Source organism: Schistosoma mansoni (genome assembly GCF_000237925.1).
Source record: "Schistosoma mansoni, WGS project CABG00000000 data, supercontig 0129, strain Puerto Rico, whole genome shotgun sequence".
In the NCBI taxonomy this organism is placed as follows: domain Eukaryota; kingdom Metazoa; phylum Platyhelminthes; class Trematoda; order Strigeidida; family Schistosomatidae; genus Schistosoma; species Schistosoma mansoni.
The window spans coordinates 854,928-882,695 of NW_017386036.1; the positions used below are offsets into that span (position 1 = coordinate 854,928).

The window sequence follows — 27,768 nt, forward strand, 5'->3', positions numbered from 1 at the left end:
CGTTTGTTATTGAATGTTTTTATGCAATAATAATTTTAATCAAGAAATCATTTACTTTTGGTTTTATCACCAGAAGTGGTGTATGTATGCAGATGTGGGGTTTTTGCATTGATCAAACTTGTTCGCCTTATAATAACATTCATTATTTGCCGATGCCTTTATGTCTATGCATGTTTCTCAAAGGTTTATTAGCGGAATTTCACTATTGCCACTTCTATTTTACAATATATTCTCTGCAGACTATTCAGTCTATTAACAGGATATCTCCATGTAAATCGCTGTGGAATAAAGGTAGATATCATGGCTTCACTGATCTAAATTGTTCATTTTCTTCACAGTAACAATATTTTATCAGATTGTTTCGAGGCGCTGAGTTCACTGTCAATCTCTTTTCAAAATTGTTAGTTTTTCATATTATTTTACCACATAGATAAAATCGTTTTCAAAGTATATATTAATGTCTACTTATTTAGGTTTATATATTTGTGAAATAAGTGCAAATTTATAGTTTCAATAATTTGAACAAGATGAGATTAGTTTCCATTTTCTCCACATTTAGTTGACGTTACATTTAACTAATCTTGTTCACTAACAGAAAAAATCACCATTATTGATTATAGTATGCACGATTAATTAAATTCATATTTCTCTATGGCACCATTCTTTGTTTATTCATTTTATTCGTTGTATATCTTCTCATAACTTTTTTCAAAATGGAATTATGGATGACATAAACCATCATATTTGTCAGGTCACATGCATGTGTTGAAGTTGAGTTTTAAATGAATGTATGAATTAGGAATAAGTAATCACGTTTAGGTTAAATGTGACGTACATGCATAGTCGTTGTACTTCCTTTCAAAGATATATGAATATGACCTAGTGGGGGGGGGCAACTGTCAATTCTATTTGATGGCAGCCTGTGTGTGTGTGAGTGGTTTAGTTGACAAGGTAACTAACATGTGCGCCTTAAAGTTTCGTGTCCATACAAAATGTTATACGCATGATATAATCATTGTAATAAGGAATGTCTCTATTCTATACTAACAAAACAATCATTCGCGCTAAGCAACACTTGAGTGTGGTTTACTCACCCAAGCACTGTGATTTCCAAGTGTTTGAAATGATCGGACAATTGAACTAGCATATTATCAATGGATAATTACTGAAGGGAACCTGTCATCGGGATCTTCTTGTAATCTAGGACTTTATTCCTCAACACGTCCTTCGAACAACCTCTCAAGCTCTTCAGTTTAGAGGAATCAAGACATGAACTCCCAAGTAAAGAATAAGACTCAACATAGCAGTGATGTTTTGTAGGGACGGTGATTTTACTCGTGAAAAAACTAGACTAATCATAAAGATGAGAGGTAGAGGTATCGATTCAATCTTATTCAAAAGAAAATCTTGATTACAACGTATCAGTCGCGACTCTAGGATTTCAGCTCCTCAGTTTCCTACGTGTTACTTTCCCCAGTTTAGTGAACACAGACATAGTATGGAACTTTGTCATTTTAAGACTAAGATTTTTAAATAGCGACTGATGTAGCTTACAGATAATTTACTGTAGGAATGAATTATTATCTCAAACATGGATGGCTCCAAAAATACACTTAGCTATGATACAGAACTAAAACAAGTAGGAATAGAACCTCTTAAGAAAACTTGGATGATATTAATCTTTGCTTGTTAGGACCACTGTTTTTCATTTTGATAGCTTAAATTCATCCGGACCGAATGTTACTTCATTGATGCTGATAAAAGAAGCCTACATATCCTCTTCTAGCATGTAAACACTCCATTGATTTAACGGTCGAAAAGTTACCGTGACATGGAACTACGTCTATAAAGTGATGGAATCCGTTTTTCCCTTTTGTTGTCACCTTTTCAATCGGATTATCTGAATTTATTAAAAATATCTCTATCCATAAATTATTCAAGTAATTGTCGTTCAACTCACTGTTAGTTTTGAATTCACGTTATATAGCCGTATCCCATTTGTAACAAACAAATTGACCAGGTATTCGCACTTATTACACTATAAAGATGGTTATTGCAGGTGGGAGATATCCCAAACATATCCAGGATACTACGGGCACCTTTTACTTGTGTGTTGATAGTTTAATTAAACCTTTTCTCATATTTATTCAGACTATATAGAATGCATTTTTTAAAAAGAAACATCTGTTGCTATGGACCTGTGCTTTGTATTTAGTTTATCCAAGATGAAAATACCGATGTTTGGCAGATTTAACAAATTCTATTCGTGTTCCTATCTGCTTTCGCAATCATCACTATTTTCCCTGAGATTTCCAAAATGTTCAAGCTTGCAAACTCGTTTGTTACATTCAGAAAACAAAACAGAATTATTTGGTGATAAAAAAGAATCCTGGGTACCCATATATCGTCTCCGTTCCATAGCTTTTTTCCAGGTCTGTTCCCAATTATTTAAAACACTATTAAGTCACTAGCACGAAATGTATATTAAGCATGCAGTCCAACAGAGCTAGTCAGTTTCTCAAGGATCGGCAACAAGTTATCAGACCTCCTTACATGTTTTATTCAAAGTATATTAGAGATTGATTGTGCTGATAGATTTTAGGTGGTTCATATTCGTGCCAAAGTGGTTTACCGTGGTCCAGTCATAAGCAGAATTGTGGATATTCTTTAACCCTTTCAGTTTTTCAAAAGCCGCAAGATTTCTTAAGACAGGAGTCCATCGATAATTGATGAAGTGTAGGAACAGTTTAAAAATCTCACACTGCATAAGTGAGCATTCATATAAGTTGCAGTATTATTACAGAACATAATGAATGTTTTAAACACTCACTACTGCAACAATTTCCAGTGTTGGTCGGTTTTTGCAAACCGGAACTTATTCCTTATCTTAAAACTTGCCAGTAGACATTCAAAAGATGCACATATTTAAATTATTTTTACGCGAAATTAGTAACATCTAAAGTGTTGATAACCAGACGATGTATTGATCATTTAACTCATTATTATTTTTCTAGGCGATCTCACAATTAAAAATTATATTAACTGGCTTATTGATTTCTGGCTGTCCAGTAGTTATCTACAAATATCTACATGATCAAGCTTCTTCCTCATTAGTTTACACAGCTTTGGGTTCTGCTGCGTTTTCCCTGTGCAGTTTGATTATTTTCAGTTGGCTCAGCATGAAAATTGTGGGAGTCGTAAGTAAATCATACTTTATATTATATATAAGATTCCTCCTGTAAAAAACCTTTTTTAGTTCTTATAGGAACATTGTTTGATTCATTCTAATCAACATAGAAATATTATCAGTTTTCCAAACACTATTCTGCACTTTACAGTACAAGTCATCCTGTACTGACCATTCTTATTCTATTTCATATAGGTCATTATCTTTAGCGGCTAATCAATAAGGACAACCCGAAATTCATCACATCCAAGTCTATAGTCAGCATCAGTTAACATATTGAATATCTTCAAGTCAGAATGATTTGCTGTAAATATCCACAGCGTATTATGAGTAACCAGAAATCGGTTTTCGGCCGTAGATTTGAAATGCTTTGTTTCCTTACGTCAGGCTTTTCATTATAGTGAGCATCCGATATTTATAAACCAATATGATGAAAACGTATTCGTTATTTTATCCCATGTACATTAGATTTTGAACATAAAGATTTTTTTGGAAATTTAGGGAATAAGTTTTTTGTAATAGTTGTCTGTAGGTCTATACGGTCAGGAATTGAAAATTTGAGAATGATCACTATGACCTTTAGATACCTTGCAATTGCTTTCTGGCCAATTTTATTTCAGGTTAGTATTCACAGAGAGTCTGGTCTGGTACGCATCGGACATTTAACATTTTGGGGAAGACGTCAAAATACAATTTTGAATTCAGGTCAAATAGTCCCACCATCAGATCTTATTGAAACACCAGAAAAAAGTAGTTACGTTCGTGTTGGGACAATTGATGCAAATCCTAATTCTACAAAACATTTGGGTATTGAACGAACCTTCCTGCTAACTAATGTGAAATCGGAAATATTGGACAGAGAAAAGTTCAAGCAGATTTTCGGATTTATATGGTGATTTCTAGATGTTATCATTCTATAAAATAACATTCCCTCACCATGTTTTACAAACGGAACACGATGATACACTTTTGTAGCTGCAGTCATTGTAAAATAAAATACACTGATTTATAAACAGCTTTTATACTTCTCACTGCCGATCCTGGTTGGTAAATTAAACGATTCATCGACGTTAAAATCTGGCTCAGAAATAGTTTAAAATATCACTGACATTGGTGGATGATAATGAGAAATCGATACTAAAAAATCACTACAGATTTGGAAGACAACTAACTGTTTCTACAAAGCTCGATTGCTATTGCATTAGATCATTAATAATATGATTTCTTTCTGTAAGTCCCTGGTACTCAGAGATCATTTGTCACAATATATTTTATATATCTTATCAATAAAGTTTATCTTATACTCCCGCCTACTGGTTTTGTTCAAGTGTTAAAGATTTTGAAAGTCAGTGCCTCAAAATTACCGCGAAGTGGGCAAAAAAGTTAAACCCATAACGTCCAGTTAAGAAATGAATAATCAAGAATGAAAGTAGTCATAAAAGAACGATTGATTACCTACCCATCATAATGCGTAGTTATGCCGATGAGGTTGTTAAGGATATTTATCGTCTCGTCTTAAAAGTTGCTCACACTAAAAATTCTTTAGCACTCCCCTGAGCAAACTTAATCTGACTGCGGAAAAAGTGTGTAGTCTTATTTCAACTTGGTCAGTTGTGTAGTCCCTCTTTTACAATTTAATAACTTAATTACCCAAAAGTTGGTAAATCTAATCATTTTCTGTCAGAGGCGGTTGAGTATTATCATTTACATTAGTTAAAGTTTCAAAATAAGCATGTCTGTTAGCGGGTTCAAGACATATCATACATCTATCAAACATTTTTGTTTAATTGCTTAGTAATTTCGACCTCTATTTTCCGTTAAAGTTGAAATGTATTATCGAGGGGCTGATTTGAATCAGTGCAAAATGTGTCATCTGCCAGGAAGTGTGTGCCGAATAACACTAACGAACGGTTCGCAAATTTGGTATTGAATTAATTTGATAAGGTTGAACAAGAAACCGATGGAAAAATTTGAAAGTTGGATGAATAACGTTTACACTTTTCCCATACATTGGCAACAGCTTGAACATTGACTCTGTTTAATAAATTTATTTATAATATAGGGTTGTGGAGATTGTGTTTCACTGAAGACATGAACTGACCTAAGTTAGACTGTCCAGTTCTTACTGGTTTTCAATGGTAGTCTACCTTAGATCGGTTCATGATTTCAACTAAACAATTTATTGTCTACCATACGTCTCTCTCACCCACACGATCTCATTGACTCGCCATATTAATTTCAAATAGATTTGTTAGCTCATATTTTGTAATATCAGTAAGGATTATTTATCTCGTCACTTATTTTCCGAAAAACAGTACATTATTCGGGCTTTTAAAAAGAAGTGATCCACTTTTAGGATTTCTTTCTAACTTGCTTCCTATGACTATCTACCACTTTTTTTGAATATAGTCTTACAATTCTGGTTTGTATCATTTTTGTTTTAAGAGGAGTTTATTAACAGTATAATAGGACGATTAATGTTGAAGTTTAATACATGATGAGAATATTTTTCTTCATCGGTGTGTTATTTAATCCTGGCAAATATACGTTGTGCCTCTAGGATGAGACGTTTGATTTAGTTTTACGATGAACCTCATTACCGGTCCGATAAGGTATAGAAGACCAGTCATCGAAAATACTGAATCTTTTTTATTATCAAGATCTGTACACTTCTTTTTGACGACTGTTAAAGATATAGGCTTGCACAGAAAATGATATCTCTTTTGATTAGGATTACGGCTGAAAGAAAAGAAATTTAAATATATATGTATAAGCCTGTTATATTGTAGTGAAGACATAAGTACAGGTAACTTTCAGGACCTATTAATGGACTCTTATTCCCTATATATTCTTATTGTATAACTGTTCAGTAACTAGATTATGTATATCTATATTCCTCTTATCATAAGCTTCATTTTGACCCATAAGCTATTATTATACGACTTACTGTTCTCAAATTATGTTCAGTTTATTGATTACAGTCTCCCACGTCCACAGCCACATTTGACTTGATCTTGTACAAATATTGTTTTCTATTTTATGGTGTGATGCGGTCTGTCTATCTGGTGTATGAACCGAGTATGCTCGAAATAAATGATTCATATGGTAGAAGCTGTAATTGGTGTTTTGGGACTCTATTAGAAGAGCTAGGCGGACAAACGACCAATAAGGACGCTAGACTGCTCATACTGGTCGAACGTCATTGATTTGGCACAGTGTTAAGATTGGATAAGTCGAATTTCGATTGGTGGATAATTCACGTGATAAAAAGCCGGACATAAAATCATAACAAAGCCTAGGAAGGAAAACACATATTTCCAGTACTACTATACACCTTGAGAGATTAAAAGCGGTTCACAATATTTTACGTTAAATATTTTCACTGTTATGAACACTGCATTTTTTGTTCATTAGACATTTTAAAGTAGACTATATTCACTCTAAAAACGATCAGTGAGATTGGATGAAGATGAATAATTCGCTGATGAAACTTTATCAAATACTATTAATGATGTTAAGATGCTGTTTTCTGAAATATTGATTACTTGACGAAATAAATTTTTATTAATATTTATATCTACATTTTGAAAAATAAATAGTATTACCAGCTTAGACAAGTGTAATTTAAGACAATTGTAACCTAAATGTTATTATCATTAACTCCAACATATTACTTGGATTTCGAAATGTAAAACGCGCATCGCAATAAAAGGGAAAAAACATACCTTCTAAAAACTTATTTTCCAACTCTGAGTTTCCTGCAACTTTTGCTGCATTATGCATTTGACATAGAAGTTCTTCCAGTCTTCTGATGCATCTAATTACACTACCTTCGAATGCACTTGTCAATTCACAAAGTCGAGAAAAACTGACACCTTCAGCCCAAGCACATACAACATCCATTAAATCACCGACGAAACGATCAACATAAGCTTGTTCATCATCCAAAAGATTATTTCTGTTATTTTCGAGATTTTGGACCAAAGTCGTTAATTGTTTCTCACTATTACTATGGCCCGTGTTAATATTACATTCGGCAGACATTTTTGCAAGATATCTTGCTTTATCCTTTAAAGATTGATAATATGCAAGATTATGCTATTAAAAGTAGTGACAAAATTTGAGGTGGAAAGAAAAGGTAGCAAAACAATAGGGAAGCCATAGCCACCAAAAGTAAAACCTCTATAAATTATCTGGTGTTGATTAATACCTATTGACATGACTGGAATCCACCCAATGTTCGAGAACTAACATCACTTTGAGTTATCACATCATATCAGTTGTCCGAGAAATGCCGAATTTATAGCTCTTGTTACAACACCTTGCTAGGATGTGAACAACCAAGCAGCCTCGAACTTTTTAAAATGTTAGTTATATTTCTTGCAAACTACACTGAATTGATCGAATCTATGTATAGGTATTAAAAACAATTTTATCGTAAATATTGATGGGAAAGCGATTTCTGAAATTTCCGGAGCAATAATTTATTTGATATCTGATAATTAAAAACTACTTTCAAATTATTGTGAAAGTGAACATCTGATAAATCGAACAAACAAGAAAGGTATTTTGAAGCTAACAAAGCACCAAATTTGTGTAGTAAACTAATGTACAGCAAATGATACCATTCGTTTGGTAAAAGATGAATCCTTACATGCAAAAAGTTTGGGTCTTTTGAATCCTTATGGGTACGTACAATATATATTAAATACTCGGGAAATCATATTTTCTACCCACGTCTTTTTCCTCCATCTAATTTGGCTTACACAATATGAGTGTATGTGGTTGATTGAGGACACATCTATAACTGAGAAAACCTATCAACTAATTTTAGCTTACGTCTGCTAAGTTTCGATTGGTGAATATCATACTGGTGAGGTTATCATAAATAGCAGTGAGAAACGTACGTGGATAGTTTTTATAGCCTTCTTCATAACAGGACTCAGATTTATCATGTGGTGTTTTGTTTGTTTTTCTGCTACAAAACATGACATGACACCTGCTAGTTGAACTGGTGAGAATTGTGAAAAGAACCCATCTAGCAGCAATTCAGTCAGCATCAATTCATCACCAGTTGAAATTTCACAAGCAATACGACCTTTTAATGCAACTGTATCATCCTCTGAACAAAAACAAAGTCTTCGCAAAAGTCTTTTTCTTGCACGCAACTCGTCAAAATGTGAAAGTGAGTCTGTTCTGCTTATACGTTCACGAATGTCTTCGAGTTTCCGCAAATTCTGTAAATAAAATGAATCCACAAGGGATGTAATATTTAGATACTTAAATGTTTAATTATAAAGTGATTAAAACAGTCCTCAAATTAAAGAAAAGGAGAGTAAAATGAAAAATATATTTAATAATTTCAGAATGCAGACACTCAACAATTCTTAAAACATTATTATCTGAAGCAAACAGATAATAAAAGTTGTGTGCAGAGATGGTTACTAAATTCTACTACTAAAGAAATGGCATTGAAGCAAAAATACATATACCGAAGCCCTTTTGAGAATAAGTCAATAAGAGAAACTGATAAACAAGCTTGCATTAAAAGTTCGACAATTAAAAATATCTTACAAGTCATTATCATGGAGTGGTTTTACATATTTTAGATCTCACTCAAATAACTAAAAGATAAAGCATATCTGCTGTAAATAGTTAATAACCAATAATCAGGTAATATAGAACAGTTGGGGTGCGCACGACTATCGTAACCAATGATCGGAAACTCTGGGTGACATGGCTCATAATCGACCACAATGGTGTAGGTGTATACACTCTTTGTCCTCCCTTAAACTGTGAGATCAAAATTGCTTTATATCTCTCTTTTATATATTACTACCATTCAAGTAACCACTTTTATGAATTCGGTGTTCATCTTGTTGTGCTAATGAGATGTTGCAACTTGGACCGATGGATATAGGTGCTTCGTCCTACGTTGTAGCTGACTGACACAACATTGGATAAAAAACAGATTTCGCTTTATATTACCTTGGGTCTTTCTTAGCAGTATCTATGTTCTCATCAAGGCACCAACTAGCAGAGGTCAGCTATGAATAAAATATGAAGTTTCATAGTTGTTTGCTAATCAAATGATAGAAATATGATAACTTTAGATCTTTGGATCTAAATGATGCCACCAAAACACAATAGACGTTCAACTAAAAAAAACACTAATTATGATACACTAAATCATCCTAAGAAATTAAATACGACGCTACCAACTTATATTACATCCTCGAATATTAATTGTGACCATGACTACAGTGTGGAGGATATTTACACTCATTTTTAAGATAAAATGAAAAAAAGTAAACAAAGAAGTACTTGAAACACTTACAGAAGCTTTCCAATTGAAACGATCAATAAGACTGTCCAGATCAGCTCGTTTCGAGATCGGATTCATAGCCATTCGCGCTTTCAATAAATTAATCGCCTATAACAAAAAAATACGACGATTCGTTTTTTACCTGAGTAAATAATTATTTAGATACACGCTTGAAAACATATTGCACCAAGCAAATCATGCACTGATGATTTTCTCTAGATGTACTCTACATAACATTCAAGTCTTTTGAACTCTTTATGTAATGTCAACCAGATGGCATTTAAGACTTTAAATGTTTCTAAATGTATAAACATAATTAAGTATTGAAAAAACTCAATCGTTGCAATATATGTAAATAAAACTAACAATAAGGCAGTCTTTCCCACAAAAACTCCATCGAAATTTCTGAGCAGCGTAACTGATTAACAAAATAGACTAGGTTTAAAAACATGTTAACATCACATTATGATTTACTACATTGTGTCTAAAACCAAAACGATGAGAAATTTTTCGACGACTTTCACGACAAACATAGGATCATTTAGGGGATATATACAGAAAGCATTTGATACAGCTTAGTTAGCTAATTACTTTTGGATTGACTTCAAAATATTTTTTGAGTTGAGAAAAATTCAACTAATCAATTGATTGAAGCTGATATTGTATGAAGTGATAAGAAAATAATATGGGTGAATTTATTGTTTCTATCGACTGCTGATTTATGTTGCCTCGTATAGCTGTCTCTGCACTTAACAAATATGGAATACAGTTCAAAACAAAAGTATGTACGTATCGACATCTGCGGAATACAAGGCGAAACGTACTACCATTGCTGAAATATTTATTCTGCTGGTGCACCCTAACATTTTCAGCGAAAAACATGCACTACTTAAGAAAGGTGACACTAGACAACTGTTCCGACTAATAATTAAAAGATACTTGTCAGTGAGACCATATCGGTAAAAGACAGGACCTTCACTTGCTCTCAGTCTAGAAGACTATACCTATGGGCAGAATATTTCAAACGACAGTTCGACTAGCCAGCACTTGTTTCCCAAAAACCTTAAAAGCGAGATAATACAAGTCCCTAAACATTTATTGCAGTTAAAAAGACTAAGAGATCCTGACGGATTAACGTCTGGGATCTTTAAGGAAAGATGTGTAATTTAGGAAGCTAAGCTAACAGATTCTATTAGGCTTTTCTGGGCTGTATGTAATCCCTTCTGATTAAACCTGAGGGCTGATAGTTAAGGCTTATAAGAAAGGACCAAAATAGTCTTGTAATAAGCCAGGAATGAGTTTGACTAAAGGTGTTTAAATTACTAAGCACCGTAACAACGGAAACAGTTAGAATGATTTTCATCTCCGACAGTTAGGCCTTTAGAAGCACGAAGTGACAACTGTCCACACATCTCGATCAGCACTCAAGATTCTCTTGTTCATGTTTGAATCCGTTTGTCACTGCTTAAAATTTATTCTACCTATTCTCTTATGATTTTACCCACACACATCATTAATGCTAACGATCCGAGTTCACAAAATGTTATTCCTAGCCTCTTAAAACCATGCTCTAAACCATATGTTGGGGCTTTCGACATTCCAACCTTACCTCAAAACAGACTTCATTAGCTAGAGCTACAGAATCTCGTGCTGTCTTCGTAACCCACATACAGGATTTAAGTGTAGTCATTCACTTGACCTCACCTAGTCAGGATGAAGAAAGACCATGATCTACTATTCGTGTGTCTGGAGACTCGACCGGTACTTCTCGTGAACTTGTTAGCGTATGCATAGCACAGAGTTCCAAAGCAGAACAGGTTCTCCTGGTCTAGATTTCGGTGGACAGTCGCTTGTGAGCAGTCTGACTAGACGGGACGGTAAGAACAAGGAAAGATAAGGACACACTCTGTTGACTCTGCCTACGATCCCATTGACTGAGGCTAAGATGAAAATGAGTTTCACAGAAAGATATTTGCTCTCTCTTTCAAATAACCGAACGTTCGGACGTAATTGTAGCAGGAAATGTACTAAAGTAAACCAGCCTCATACAGAATTTCTTTTCGAAAATTACTATTCTAGTTTGAGTTTATGGTGGGCTGTCATCTAAATTTTTGAAGACGAAATGGACATTCATCGTACATCTTAAGAGCAGTTCCTTCAGACAATCTTCAGGCAAGCCAATGTTGGTTTGCTTTTCTGATATTTGCTTGCATATAAACTCAATAGTGCGAATCTTAGAGCTTTTGTATAAATCAGTTGTTAGAATAATTGTAAAAGATGTCTTTGACTTCACTTCCAAAGTGGAAAGTGTGAATGTTAGCATGAAAACTATGTTCTCAGAACTTTTACCATTAACAGTGTTTGTAAGGAATTTTCAGCTTGAACAACTTTGAAACAGATGTGGTTTAAATTCAGTATTCACAACACCCTCATATTAATGAACCATTTTTAACACTTTCTTAATATGCACTACTCAAAGCTGTCGTTCATCAATGTTAATAATTTTTAAAAGGATGAAATCGGTTGTCATTATTCTAAGATAGATATGAAAGTTAATAATATGTGCAGAGAGAGCTCTGGTAACCGATCGCGGTTACAGCGGAAGATAACTGATTTCTCAGAGTGCTTTATTTTTTGATGTTCGGATAAAAGTGTACCCTTAGACATATTAAACACATATTGGTAAGACCTAAATCAATAGTACCTTTCAAAATGTTTAAAGCCGGGATTTGTTGTTAGGGCTAAAGAATAAAAATCACTGTCGTTCCCTAATCTGAGAACAGAACAAAGACTAATAAGCTGGCTACTTCTGACGCGAAGCGGTCCAACTAACTAGGTTGAGAAGTTCAAGTTCGAAGTGGGGAAATACATTTCGCAAGCAGCCAGAAGCACAAGCAATCACAACAGGCACAAATCTAACGTATATATACAGCATAAAATTGTCTCTGGGAAGCGTTACAAAATAGCATACTAAAAGATATAACGAACCAATAGCGTTCTAGATCCTCCCAAGTGGGAAATACGACAAGAAGGTGAAAATAAGCGCTTCTGGAGCGAAAACAAGAAATTCAAATTCTTAAAATAAAATTACAAAAATAAGGGATTTACCAAGTGAGTTCTTGGGATCTAACACTCCCAACCGGAGGAAGTAGAGAGAAATCGCTTATCAACGTAAAGGCAGGTGTCAATAATGGATTTAAACTACGGTTGGCTTAGTGTTATTCATAGAACCTCATACTATTTACAAAGCGAGTCAATTACTTTCTCAGCCTCCGTTAGAAGCAGATAAATGAGACAACACGACCGGAGTGATAAATATAATAAATTGTTACTAAATTCAAGAAACTACCGTATTTGTTTAAAGTGGACTTCATTGGACGACTAGAAAACTACGTTTTTGATTGATCGTAAAGACAGAAGGACAGGGTCAATCAAACAAATTTTACATCTATAAAAATTTTGTTACCTCTTTTGATGGTCACCCTGATTAATATTCAGGCCTATTGATGCGAACCCTTTTTTAATCACCTTTAATGACTTTTTTCAACTTATACCGCTTTGGCGCAGGGAAGATATTCGTCTAGCAACTAGATGGTGACAATCTGCTCTGCTGTCTCATATTCGAAATAAATTATTGCAATGTATTTAATGGATTGAAATTATCATGTGTCATATGACATTACGGGAAAACGCATAACCCATAGAACTACATTACAACGGGAAGCATAAACAACACGTACATCACGAAAATACTCTTCGTTAACGTAAACAATAATCTATTTTTAAAACTTACTTATCAACGTGCGTCATCAACTGTTACGAATAAAACTATACAAATAATAATAGATACTTTAGTATTACAATCAAAAGTTTGAATTCATGTTCAAACTCACCTCGCACTGTTGTTTCACACGATCGTCTTTAATATTCAAATCCTTGATAGGATCTAATACTGGCAGTATTCCTCCTAATTTTGCTTTGGCACGGTCAACACCTTCCCAAATGCGTCGTTTTACATGATCTGGTTGAACTGAAAGCTTGTTACATAACTGCTCAGTATTCTGATTGTCGCACTCCAATAATGAATTTAGTTTGAGACAAACGCTTGAAATACCAGACAAACAATCTAGAGGAACAGAAACTAACTGGATAACCGATGTAAAAGTATCAGTTTGAAAATCAACACCATCAGCAGGTTTCACAAACGAAAAAGGAATCGGTTTTCTTGTAGAATCTGAATTTCGTAGGATGTGGTCTTCAGCAACTTCCATAAGACAAATGACTGACATTCTGTTGGATTTTTGATGCCCAGAATGTGTTATTGGAGAATCAGACCGATCTACGTGTACAACAATTCCCCATCCGAAGTCCCAATCGTCCAGATTGCGAATCTAATCAAAAGACAAACAGTTTACCTTTGTTTATCGATAGAGAATAAGAAATGAAATTTCAAATTAAGTTAGAACACTTAAATCGTAAACATACTCGAACCACTCTACCAGCCTGAAAGAAAGGTATGACACTTTTTCTTTGTGAAACCAATGCCCACCTCTCAGCTTCACATACGGCAACTGCATGATGAAGTTTAACATAAGCGCCAAGCTGTCCCATGTCAATATCTTCCGGAAAACAAATATTTTTGATAAGAGATTCTGTGTCATTTAAACCTGAATATCGAACAGGAAAAAATGTGAAAGAAAAAAATTATCCTGAACTTTAAACATGAATCATGTTAATTCAATCATAAACAACTCGCTTAGGATTTCATTAATTCGGGCTAGTATTAATAATGATGAGTTTATTTGAGGGATTCAACAGTGATTTCAATGTAACTTACTGAACAATAGAAACGCCAGTTAAGTGAGTAATGACAGTTAACTCGGTAATATAAACGAGGCGATTAATAAGAAAATAACGAGTTGGAATCGGAAGTAGAAAAATTACTAACTGGTCGGACAACGTGAAATAAAAAGTGCATTCTGTGATGCTATAAGTCGTAGTTATCTATTGAAGTATCATGTCTTTTTAAAGTACTTACACTAACTTGATAGTCCAATTTAGTTAGAGTTTGTTATTCTACTTTGTTAGATATGAGATATTTTAGACCAGTTTTACCGACTGATCCGCTATTCTTTAAGATATACTCTACTTCTTGATATGGCTATATATCTGACACAGATAATAAGTGTATCATAGTCTACCTGATTTCCTGAATACATATGCAAGCACGACCGATGATCACTGTTTATATGAAAAAAATCAATTGAGATATGAGAGCGCGAAGAATCACGACAAGGCTAAATGATAAGTGATTTTGAAATGTGAGACCAGTTAAGTCAGTTTGAATTAATTATTACCTTTAATTATCTTTAAACAGTTATATACTTTATTTTCTGTGAATAGTTAATAAATATATGTTTCTCTAGAATAGATTTAAAGTTTTTACCATCATATTTGCAAAAACTTAATATCTGTCGTAATAGTCTAATACAATTTAAATAAAATGCATTGAAGCAAGGATGATAAACGCTGGATAGTTTTAAACCGCAGCAGTAGACTGAATGGTTTAAAGATAAGAATTAGTAAGATAACAAACAAAACAGAAAAGATATACTAACGTAAAAACAAAACTATCAAGACCTACGTTTTTCAAGATAGGGCAATTCAGATCTGCATTGAAATTGTTGAAAATTTTTAACGAGCATTATTTCTGGATTGATATCCTCAACACGAAGTAAGTTAAGTATCATATTATTCGTTAGATAGAATGAAGAATCCAGTCGGTCAGGTTCACCAAGTAAGAGTCTCCTGGCTTCATCTGCACTGATACGATCATCAAGCATCATTATAACTGTGCCACGTGTATCTTTTCCTCGACGACCCGCGCGTCCTGACATCTGAATATATTCCCCAGGTGAAAGTAAACGGAAGTCGCGTCCATCAAACTTTCGAGTAGACGTGAATAACACAGATCGAGCAGGCATATTAAGACCCATCGCGAATGTTTCAGTAGCATACAATACCTATATTACATGACAGAATTTACTTTTAACGGAAACAGAAAAGTACATCGAGAAACTTAAAATTTGTAATTATGGGCTATTAACTTCAAACTTTAAATTTGCCTGAAGCCCTTCTACCACTTCTGCCGGTCCCAAGCCTGAATAAAGAGGGGAGGTTAGCAACCATACCCCGTAAATAAAAACGCTAACCAGAAACTACTTAAACTCTATCCTGAGAGTTGAAGGATCTTCATGTAGAAGAGTTTTTACTCCTTATAATGAAGTCTAAGATTCTTCGGACGTCACGAAGTCAACACCCATTCTGAAAATCAGAATAGCAATCAAGATAGAGGCAGACTGTCTGGACGATGTCGAAAACCGGTTAAAGCATTCAAATAACAGTTGGAATGGGAAGATACAACCTGGCTCTCCTAGAAATAAGTGACAAGCATCGAACACAATGTGGGCAAAAAAGACGAACTTCAGGAGAGTTCCTGTTATGTTCTGGTTACGAAGAGGAACGTACCACACATACGATGGAGTTGTAATCAAGCTTTCCAAAAAAAAGCACAAAAAGCGCTTGTAGGATGAGAAATCGACGGCTTTAAAATCATTTAAGTATCCTACAAAACAAGGATGGAGAAAATTATAATGAATGTTATTCGGTGATACGCACCCACCAATAGCAGCGATGGTAAATATCAGTTTTATACGTAAACAACTTTCCATGAAAATACTTGATCATGGTGTGGAATCTGAATGTCGAGGTTGGGATGGACAATACCGGGTATGAAAGCATTACCATGCAACATGAACTGGGAGAAAGGAGTGAGAATGGAAATTGGTAGATCTATGTGCTTCCAATTACATAGTTTTGACGGCAGCAAGATGTAGTGAACCACAACAATCAGTCAAGAACAAATAAGACAAACCAATCACGAGGGTTTAAGAACAGCGGAACAAGTGAGCAGAGCAATTAAAAAACCCAGGCCGCTGAACTCTACATATTGATGCAGTACACACAAGCCTCCCTATACATGATAACCCTATCAACAAGAGAAGAGATTAGCGAGGACATCAGATAAAACGAAAATGGGAAAGCAAAAGGACCAGATGGCATACCACCAGAAGCATTGAAGTTAGATATAAAGATAAGTACAAAGATGTTCCACGTTCTCTTCAGAAAAATTTGAGAGGAAGAATCAGTATTTAACGAACTCTGAACAGGAATAACTCATTTACATATCAAGCGAGATTTCAGAAAGTGTGAGAACTACAGAGACACTACACTACTCTCGGTATTAAAAAAGTTTTGGACAGTGTTGTTGAACCAAAGGAAAGATTCGGCGAACATCCAACTTTGAGATCAACAAGTTGGCTTTTATAAGGACCGGTTGTGCACTGACCAAGCTACGACACTCCTAAACAGTGTTGAACATTTGGACCCATCATTGTTGACCGACTTCCCTGATTGTGAAGAAGCGTTCGGTAGCATCAACAGGAAAAACTTATGGATTCTTCGACATTTTGGAGTACCGGAAGGGATTTCCACTACTATACGGAACTCTTATGAGGAATTGCATTGCAAAACCGTGAATGGAAAACAACTCACAGATACATTCCAAGTGAGGATTGGTGTCGAATAAGGCTGTCTACCCTTGCTTTTACTCTCCCTACAAGATGTCAATTGGATTATGAAGACCTCCATATCTCCGGAAAAGCATAAAATACAGAAGACCTCTTGGACGAATGTGGATGATTCGGACTCTGTAAACGACTTAGATCTGCCATCATATACACAGAAACAAGTACAGAAGACAGCCAATGTGGCGGTGCCTCTCGTGGAACGAGACTTCAGCATTCACAAGGGAAAAAGCGGGATCCCGAAGTATAACACTACGGCTCCAACCAAATCACAATTGTGAAAGCTCTTGGATAGATGGACATCTTGATGCATGTGGAGAGTATTATCGGCAAACAAGGAGTATCTGACGTAGATTTGGGAGGATGAATTGAAAGAGAAGAATACTTTCAACTGAAGAATATCTGGAACTCCAATGAACTGTCATCCAACACCAAAGTCAGAATTTTTACTACTAATATTAAGACAGTTCTGTGCAGGAATCTGAAACTTTGATAACCACTACGACCATCAAAAATGTACAGGAATTTATAGATAACCGTCTTAATAAGATACTCTAGGTCCCTTGACCAAACACCATGAATAATAGCTTACTTCAGCAGAGGAAAAACAAGCTGACAGTTGAAACAATTAAGAAAAGATATTGGATGTAAATAGGAGACTGATGTGAATAGAGAAACCAGTAAGTCAAAATGAACAACGGAAGCTGTTTTTGAGAGCATTATTCCACTTGATCCAAAATTTGTAAAATACTAACACTTAGTATTTTAACCTAGGTTATTCTATAAACCTTCAGTTTTCGTTTGATGTATTATTCACTTCCATACCCTTTTCTATTCCATAGCTGTTGTATTTTAAACGAAAACTTCCGTACTAGATTTTTCTACTACAATGCTTAATTTGGATATAATTGTATTTTCTCAATTGTTTGTGCGTTGTGGTCTTACTGATTGAATGCTATATTCGGATCCTAAGTTAGTCTTGTACCTCCAAGCTCGAACTACACAGAGACCTGAACACGGGAGAAAAGGCACAAAATATGCAGGAAGTACTTTACTCCAAATGTTCATTCATGTACAGAAAATATAGGGTTTTTATAGTCTTTTAAAAGTCCTTGGGTTTTACTGAAAATTCTAGAATACTACTAAACATAGTAGCAGTGTAGTAATCAGCCAATCAGAACGTCTACATGTGACTTTTCATTTTTGCGATATTTCTAGCAAAACTTCTAATCAAACGCTTATTGGATAAAATGTTTTCCTGAGTTTGTCATGTCTATTGCGATAAATTTGCAGGATCATCCCAACAGGTCATGTTAGTCATTTATTTACTCATGTCTTCCTACATTAAGAAAATCCTTTTACATGCTGCTTTTAATCAAATTCATGGGAAGAAGTTAATGTCTAAATGAATACTTCATATATAGTAAAGCCACATTCGTAAAAATGAAACAACAGATCTGCTAAGCTGTAGAGATTTCCGTATTTTTGTGTCGCTGTAAAATGAACATTTTTGGTATTACATGAGTATATAAATGTCACATTAGATAAATAGAAGTCTAGAATTAGCGACCAAGATACTACAATAATGTGGACTACATATTAAGACTGTTTGTTGACATGTATTGTATTTCACTTTTTCGTTGATGACTTAATAGGCAATAATGAGTCTACAACAGTTACTTTCAAAAGTACCCTTACATTACGATAAAATGAAAAGAACTTGATACTTGGTACAAAAACAAAAACTTACTTTTATAAAACCCTCAGCAAATAACACTTCAACAATTTCCTTGAGTATAGGCAACAACCCGCCATGATGAATACCGATTCCACGACGTAATACGGGTAATAAAATCTGAACCTGAGGAAGATTTCGATCGTCAACGGAAAGACTCTCAATGGCATTATTAAATACAAGTTCAATAGCCGCCTTTTCTGATTCTAAGAAAAAAGGTAGAAAGTTGATTTGGTCATAAAATCGGCAAAATAATTTTTGTGATATTTGTTGACCATAAAACACTACCACATTTAGAACACCGTAAAAGAAACCACTGATGAGCTCCTGTTGACTTTAAACCCAGCTAATTACGTGATTTATTCACCAATCGGATTGCAACTTATACAAACTTAGTACTGTGCCAAATCAATGACATTCGACCGATATCAGCAGCCTAGCGTCCTTATTGGTCCTTCGTTCTCCTAGCCTTTCCAGTTGAGTTCACAACGCCAATAACATCTCCAACTATGCGTATCATTTATTTCAAACATAATTGGTTTATTTACCAGACAAACAGACCACATCACACCACGAAATAGGAAATAACATTCGTACAAGGTCAAGCCTAGAAGTGGCTGTCACAGTGGGAGACTGTAACCAATAAACTGAGTCTTTGAGTGCTGTTAAAGGTATGAGGGCAGTTATCACTTGCCGGCTACCCACACCGTGGAAGGGTTCTTCTAGAGGTACCTGAAAAGGAAATCGGGTTAGAAGTGGTCTAAGTGACCTGAGAGCGTGACCACAGTGCCCAAGGGACAACTACTTGAGGTCGGTCACAAACGACCTTTTTGTGGGTAGTTTTTGTGTTAGCTCCGTACTTGTTCGGACCTTACCGCCGGAGACGGAAATCCGTGGGATAAGGCGAGGTGTGCATCTTTAGGGTCGACCTTTTCTAACCCAACCCCTCCTTGTGAGAAGGCAGCATCGCTGTTATGCTGGTCGTATGAAGGAAACACCTTACTGCCGTCACACCTCTGTACAGTCAGCAGTACGACTTCGCCTTCGGACCTTGGGTTTGCTGTTGTTAGTCTCACCGCCTTTCAACCGACCTGCCTGGCATGGTAGAAACTTGAGGAACGATTGTTCCAGCCAGTATAGCTCGATTGGTTCATTACGATAGGCAATCCCGACCACCACGTCAAGGTAGCAGCAACGGTTCGGAATAAACTGAGTATAATTTTAAGAATAGTAAATTGTATCATAATAGTCTATAGATGGAAACAAATGTTATAATAGGAGGAATATAGATATACATAATATACTGGACAGTTATACAATAGGGATATATATATATATATATATATATAATATTAGTCCATTAATAGTTCACAGAAGTTACCCGTTATGTAATCTTCACAAGGACATAACAGTTACGACAAAACAAAATGCCAGTCAAATTATTGGGTTAATACTTTACGGAAGGACTCACAAATTGAGCGAAATTCCATGCTTACAGATATGACTGGTTTTATTCTAAAGATAAAACATCTTCATAAAGTAGCTGGTCCAGGTCCAACGAAAAAATACTGCTGATTCATACAGACTTTATTAAATGACCATAAAATATTTCAGTAATTCCTACTCGGAACGTAGAATAAGAGTTTATCTAGGTAGGAAACTGTATCTCAACGAATACAGCTATCTTCATTCGGGCTACAACCTGTTTACATGTATAGATTTTGGAATTATTGCTTAGTGTTCTAAAAACAGCTATATTGATTTTGGGCTTCACTGTCAAAAGATCATTGCCATACACGAATGAATGTAGATAGACTTATTGCAATCAGTGTAACAATTAAATACTACATATTGTTGAATTTATGACTAAGCTCTGATCCAATGGAACACGAAAACAAGTACTGGCTATCCTTACGGGATATCACGACATTTGCGACTTATGTAGCGCTTCAGGCCTCGACTTTTATTAGTCATATATACACAACGTAGACCCTGACAGATAAGTGAGCGGGCTCATGTTACCACATCACATTAGTACAGAGAGATAAAATTATCGATTCTCAGAGCAGAAGTAGGAACAGTATCATTACAAAAGATTAGGTCAAAAAGGAAACGGAAAGGTATAATAGTGGAAATAATGGTAAATTTTTAAGATTCCAATGAGTAAAAAATTGAATCTCGAAAGTTTCATGACTACTTAGTGTAAGCCACATCTTCAGGATTATTAAGAGATCTATTTGTGCAACCTATATTTTTGTCATGGGTTGTAATTTCACAGGACTTTCCAACAGAAAGCATCACAATCTAAATATCCTAGTCTGTAGACACAAATTGTATCTTTTATTTTAACTAAAATATTTTGAATTTTGTTAACTGTGTCATGGAAGGCTATAATGATCTGTGATTTGTGGATTCGTTGTAGCTCTTCTGTTATGCCCTGACAGTATGGTAGAATCACAGTACCAACCCATGATATTTCAACCAAAATAATTATTATTCAACAAAAAGGACATTTATTCTCTGAAGCGACTTACACCAAGTCATTAAAATTCAGGAATTCTTTCTGGGATATCAAATAGATGGAAAACACGAATCACTGCTAAATATCTTATACGAAAAGTCTAACAAATATTACGCAGGGATGACAATTCATGATGAGTGTGATCAATAAAGATTAAAGTCAAAACGTCAGTCTTCTACGGTATGCCATACTTCACAAATATTTAGAAAGCATACAAACAAACTTCAAAAAACAATACTACCTCTCCAGCGATCATGTTCATCAGTATGGGCTACCTAAACGTATGTCATATAGTACAAGATCCTATGAGGTCCTACATATCAAAACGAGACCAATGTGGAATTTCAAATCCTGGATAGAATTAGCAAACCATTAAAAATACAGATTTTCGTTCTTAAATATTATTAATCTACTTGTATCCATGAATTCTCCACAAACAAACATTGTACTGTAGATCGGAGAAATTGTTTCGGGGTTTTAAAAGCGATGCAGTAACAAAATGTAACACTTACCTGTACTAAAATCCATTTTGTTTAGTTGCATAGCATAGAATTCACAATCCATCTTGCTAAATGAAAACACAATAAGCGGCTCCAAATTTTGGTCCATTACCAACTTAACTAACTTCGAGCAATATGGTTGAGGACCTTAAAAACAAGGCATCAAAATGAATCACGTAACAATAAACTTTTGTTATATTTATAAGGTCATACTGGTAAATATGACCTTGTTTGTATATACTACAGTCTACAAGTGACTGGACAACTGTTAATAATAATTTGAAGGAAAAAAACGGAATGTGACTGACAGGAGGAAAACCCCAAATAAAAAGGCAGTTCATTTGTCACCAAAAAAGTAATTTCCGACTAATATTAAAACTAACAACTGAATTAGCGTAAGCAGAGATTTACCCGTGGTACACGAAAACTCATCATGTTCACTGATGTGAAATTGTGTTTATTGAATACCACACCCCTAAATATGACATATACGAGTATGAAGAGTGAGTATTATTACTGAAGAGTACAACACTAGAATGAAACAAATGTTCAGTGTTTAGCTGGTATTCAACGACTTAATGCAGCTTATTATCAAAAATTAGTCGAATATCAGCACACACATTTACTAAACAGTATCTTGTAGTATGGTCATTCTGATAATAGTTCATCAACCAATGACATAACCGCAGTCTTTACCTACTCTATGAATATTGTAAACATTTATTTTAGTTGAAAATTTAGCTTACCAGTTTTGTAAACTTAGGTTTTAATATCATATCAAGGCTAAAACAATACATTAAAATATTCATTCAAAACATGATTAGATGTAAGATCACTGAGAGAAAAACAACAAAAACATGAGGATCCTTTTTTTTTCCTTATGAGACCGTACATTTTTACAGATGTTAAATCGATTCTAAACAACCGTTTCCAGGGTCTGCACTCAATATATTATAAAATATGAGATTTCTTGCATGAGAACTTCGTTTCCGGTTATAAGACTTGAGTACGCGAGTAAATATAAAAACGCGATTAAAAAGAAACTATTGAACTTACGGGTGCTGCCACCATTACGTCCACGGGATTTCGTATCAGAAATTGAATTGCCAGCCGCATTTTGTAAAGTATTTAAAGCAAGATTGAAGTTAGATTCAATAAACTCACGCTGGAAAACAAGCGATTAGAAACGAAAGAACCTGTTAGGGATACACAACAGCAAAATTGTTTAGGGTTAACTGTGCACGTAATCTACTATCTCAACTCTCAGCATAAGCACAAGTGAAAAGGGAAGAGAAAAAGACTTCTATTCAAGCCTGATAGTGTAAAATTTCTAAGTTTTATATGATGATTGACTACTAGAAACTACTGATAATGGTCATTAAGAGCATCGTTTGTGTCATATGAAGACGACTGTATATTCCCCATAATTAATTAGTTTGGATACAGTCATTATCAAACTCAACAAATATTACATGATTGACTAAATAGTAGATGGGTCTAACTGAATTTTTATAATTAGATCAGCTTAGTCAACAATGTATATAGCAAAAGAAACAGGGTGACTGACAGCTCAGAAAATTACTTGAATAGTCAGATAAAAATCTATGCCTAAATATCTCCAATTACAAGTTATGAGAAGCAAATCGATTAGGTTCCAATTCTACTTCAGTAAGTTATTATTCAGTAAGAACATTTTTTATGGACTTTCAGTACATTTTTACTATGATTTATCTAAATGACAAATAGCCAGTTCAAATACCCTAATCACTTTTTAATTGATATATAATCGACAAACTGGATCAACATCAAAATGCTTTCTCTACTAAACTGGTGTTATTACTCTAGTTAGGGAAGAGGAAAAAAGAGAATAGATGTAGTTTCGTTCACAGCATTGAGGTTGATGCAGCGAACTATAAGCAAAATGCACGAACATATCACATAGACAGTAGCATAAACGAGCAGGCGTTCAGAAAACAGGCATCCGATAAACAGCAATGAGATCAAATTTTCGCATGTGATCTTTGAATCTTTCACTAGTTTGATGGTGTATAATAGGCTTTGAGATAGCATGAAATTTCATTTTGACCGGCTGTATGTGGCTGTGGTTGGAATACACTTGGAATATGTAAAACGAAAAGAAGTCGTAAGCTATGTTGCTTTTCGTAAACACTTGGTATATGCTGTGCGAGTCATTCCAGTAAAAACATACGAAAATGAATAACTGGTGGTGACTAAAGGAGTTATACGATTTGAAAATCGGAAACTGTAATAAATTAACACTAGAATAAATCATCCGATCTGAATGGTGACTGTGCCAAAAGAGGACGTTTGTGTTATAACTTGTAGCCTGTGTACCCTGTTAATGTATAACGTGATGATACCGCCAGTTAGAGAGCAGTGTTTTATCGATCAGAACAATGACGCATAAAGCCCGTGCAAGCAGTCTAGAGTACTTATCGGTCCTGCTTTCTGCCTAACCCAGCCAGTTAAGTCCAGAACACCAATCTCAGTCTCTGCGGCATGAATCACATTTCAAACATACTGGATTTATATACCAGCCAGACAGACCACATCGTACCTGATGTGAACAGAGAAACAAGAAGACTTGACAAACTACGGAAGCTTTTTTTATGGGATGTTATTTCATTTAATTCAAAGCTTGTATAACAGCAACATTTACTTTTGCCCCTAATCTAGTTTACAGATCATAAACTTTCATTTGATGTATGATTCGCTGCCATAGCTTTTTCTGTTTCAAAGCTATTGTAGGTTAGACATAACCTTTTGTATTCTATTTTCTACTGTAATCCCCCAGTTTTGGACATAATTGTATTTTCCTAATTATTGTACGTTGTGGTCAGGTTAGTCATCTATTTATTCATGTATCTTTTTACAGTAATCTGAAATCAGGTACCAGATCGGAATTTGGAATAAAGCAAGTAGTGCTGCAGTTGTCTTGTTTTAACAATTATACGATAAAATATACGCATAGCATTGGTCCATAAACGGATCCCAAAAGTTACCATTTATTACTCTTATCGGGATATAACATTTCGATACTTAATCATTAGATATATACTGGAACTGTTATTAAAAGATGTAGCCTAGTACTTCGTTTTATCGACACTAAGGGAACTTTTCCCATTGTTTCGATTCTTGGTCGACGGTTCTTACCATGCAACAAATCACAAGAGTAAAACCGTGACCACTATAAGCAACAATGAAGGCATGTTCGGGATGCGATTATCCCCCTCGAAATGCAAAATGTTACTTCAGGATTGGGTTGCATCGATACCTGAACTAATGACTGAGAGTGAAGTAGTTGAGCGTGTTGACCGCTTCACTTATCTTGAGAGTCTCATCAGCCCTTGTGGTCTGATGTGTGACGAAATCTCAGCACGGATACAGAAGACTCGTCTAGCTTTCACCAACTTGCGTCTTTTATGGCCTAGGCGAAATATCCGTCTAGCAACCAAAAGACGGGTTTACTGTGCAGCAGTTCGTTCCGTCCTACTTCATGGCAGTGAAACACGGCCGATAAGAGTAGAGGATATTCGTAGGCTACTAGTGTTCGATCATAGATGTCTTCAAAGCATTGCTCGTTTATCCTGGGACCACCGAGTAAGTAATGCAGTTGTTAGGAAACGGGTACTAGGTAATGATGGCAAATCGATTGATGAAGCAGTGAAACCCCATCAGTTGAGATGGCTGGGACACGTGTTACGTATGCCCAGCTACCGACTGCCCCGACGTGCGATGTTTTGTGGTGTAGGAGTAGTTTGGAGGAAAGCTAGGGGCGGCTAAACCAAAACGTGGCACAAATCCATGAAGTCACCGACAAGTGGGCTGAGCCATGTTGGTAGGTGTAGACTACCTGGTTGAGATCCGCGGGGGATGATATCAATCGATGGTTAGCGATCTTGAATGACGTGGCTCAAAATCGTTTGCAGTGCCGTAGGTGCATCCACTCTTTGTGTTCTCCTAAATTCTAATCTTCTGAATTCTTCATGTCTCTATCTTTTTCTCTCTCCAAATTTATTTCACTGGACTATACTCCTTGAATAACATCTTCAAACCATAATCTTTCAGATTACCGTTTATACTCTTACTATTTCTACCACTATGAGATTTGACTCGACAACTGCATCTCTGTGCTAATTTGGTATGGCAACTCGAACTGATGTACGTACGTACGAAGTTCTACGTTGTGACTACTGACTTTGCCTATTGTTTCAAGGAAGAGGGATAAGGGTTTCCTAACTATCCAATTTTAAACTTTCTAATTGCGATATTCAGAAAGCAAGGAGAAAGAACTGGGCCGAATAATATGAACTCATTTTACGTCGTTAGATTTACCATTAGCTGCTTAGAACCAAAATTAATATAGTTTACATACTTATAAAAATGCTTGAAGTGAATATGTTAACTGCGATTGTGATATCAACGTTACAGAGTATCTAACTTCAACAAGCTCATGGTTACTGAACCTTAAGACTGAGAATCAACGGTTCTTCAGAAGACGAGCAATTAAATTTGCGTGTCAAACAGTTTGTTAATAAACTGTATTATGATGAAGGTGTTGTATTTTGACTTAAAAGGATCCAACTACCTTCGAAATATTTGGCGAAATGCGTTATTTAAACTTCTTTAGACTGTAGTTATATGTACTTAGAAATGAATTGTCGATTTAAACAAAATGCGTAATGATATCAATGATAAAACGGCACACAATGGTTAGAGGAAGTACAACACTAAATAACAGCTTGATTGGCTGCTTTTCTCAAGAACATTAGGAAAGAAAACAAAAGTCAAAATGAAAACACTCATTATAAACAAGTACAGATTTGATGTTTAGACGAATCTGTTTTGTCAATTGGTTTTTACTTTTCTGAGCTCTTAGCAAACGGCTGTTTCACAATGTTCTGATGACAATCTAGTTACAATTATTATCAGTCAGTTATCTGAAGTCATAATTGCTGTTTTATCTTGGCTACCACAATCAGTTATGTTTATGTACCAAAAACAACTATTTCGTTTATTTCTTGAAGGTGCCAATATGTTTACATGGTGTTTCTTTAATTCAGCTGTATAACTCAATCCTGAATGTCAAAAGGATTTTTAGAACTATTTACAGTAGTTGATGATTTTGAGATAATGTAATGAACTAGGACATGAATTAAATCAATGCCATTAAATCTCTCAACGCTTTTTAGATTAAAACTAAACCAGGTAATTACCCACATGTATGGCTTAATATAGCCATCATTGTTCACGACGTTTAGAGGAATTTGAAATGAGAAATATATTTGTGAATAAAAATCTAGTTATTAAATCTTTATTCTTATTTCTACCATATTGTTTTTCTTCCGTGTGCTGTACTTTTTACTATTTCCTCTATGCTATGTATTTTGGTTTAATTACCGTGAGAAGTGAAAAAAAATAGGATAAATTACATAACTGGGAGTAGTGGAATTGAATGTTGAGATAAATTTACTATTACTATCAATCAAAAGTCACCACAGGTAACATTTTAAGGTCAACTAAAATTAAAATAATACTTATCAGTTATATCATTCGGGAGATAAATGTTCTTGAATGAGAATATTAAGAAACTTACGTTCTGATTGACTACCAAATGAATTCCATCTCCACCACATGGGTAAACATAGTGTTGTAATGGAACAGGACGACAATCAGTGTAAACAACGTGGCACGGTTTTCTATGTAAAAACACTATCCATTCAGCGAATTCACGAGCATTTGGAATTGTTGCACTTAGAAAAACAAGCCCAACACTATCAGGTAATAAAATGATGGTTTCCTCCCAGATAACACCGCGTTCTTTTTCCCTCAT

At 35.1% G+C, this 27,768-nt stretch overlaps 2 protein-coding genes across 2 annotated transcripts; one reads left to right on the forward strand and one right to left on the reverse strand.

Moving 5' to 3' along the window:
* The first annotated feature begins 228 nt into the window (after positions 1–228).
* Positions 229–4,202, forward strand: Smp_059240 (hypothetical protein). The gene is made up of 5 exons (XM_018792777.1): positions 229–291; positions 339–400; positions 2,216–2,432; positions 3,015–3,197; positions 3,808–4,202. The coding sequence occupies exons 3-5, from the start codon at positions 2,226–2,228 to the stop codon at positions 4,081–4,083; spliced, it is 666 nt and encodes a 221-aa protein (XP_018644265.1). The 5' UTR covers positions 229–291; positions 339–400; positions 2,216–2,225; the 3' UTR covers positions 4,084–4,202.
* Positions 4,203–5,873: 1,671 nt separating this feature from the next.
* Positions 5,874–27,768, reverse strand: Smp_212530 (helicase, putative; the record flags this gene model as incomplete). Its single annotated transcript, XM_018792778.1, has 11 exons — positions 5,874–5,926; positions 6,913–7,255; positions 8,095–8,424; positions 9,525–9,620; positions 13,406–13,903; positions 13,998–14,179; positions 15,157–15,535; positions 18,909–19,099; positions 21,927–22,061; positions 22,971–23,079; positions 27,532–27,768. The coding sequence occupies 11 exons, from the start codon at positions 27,766–27,768 to the stop codon at positions 5,874–5,876; spliced, it is 2,553 nt and encodes an 850-aa protein (XP_018644664.1).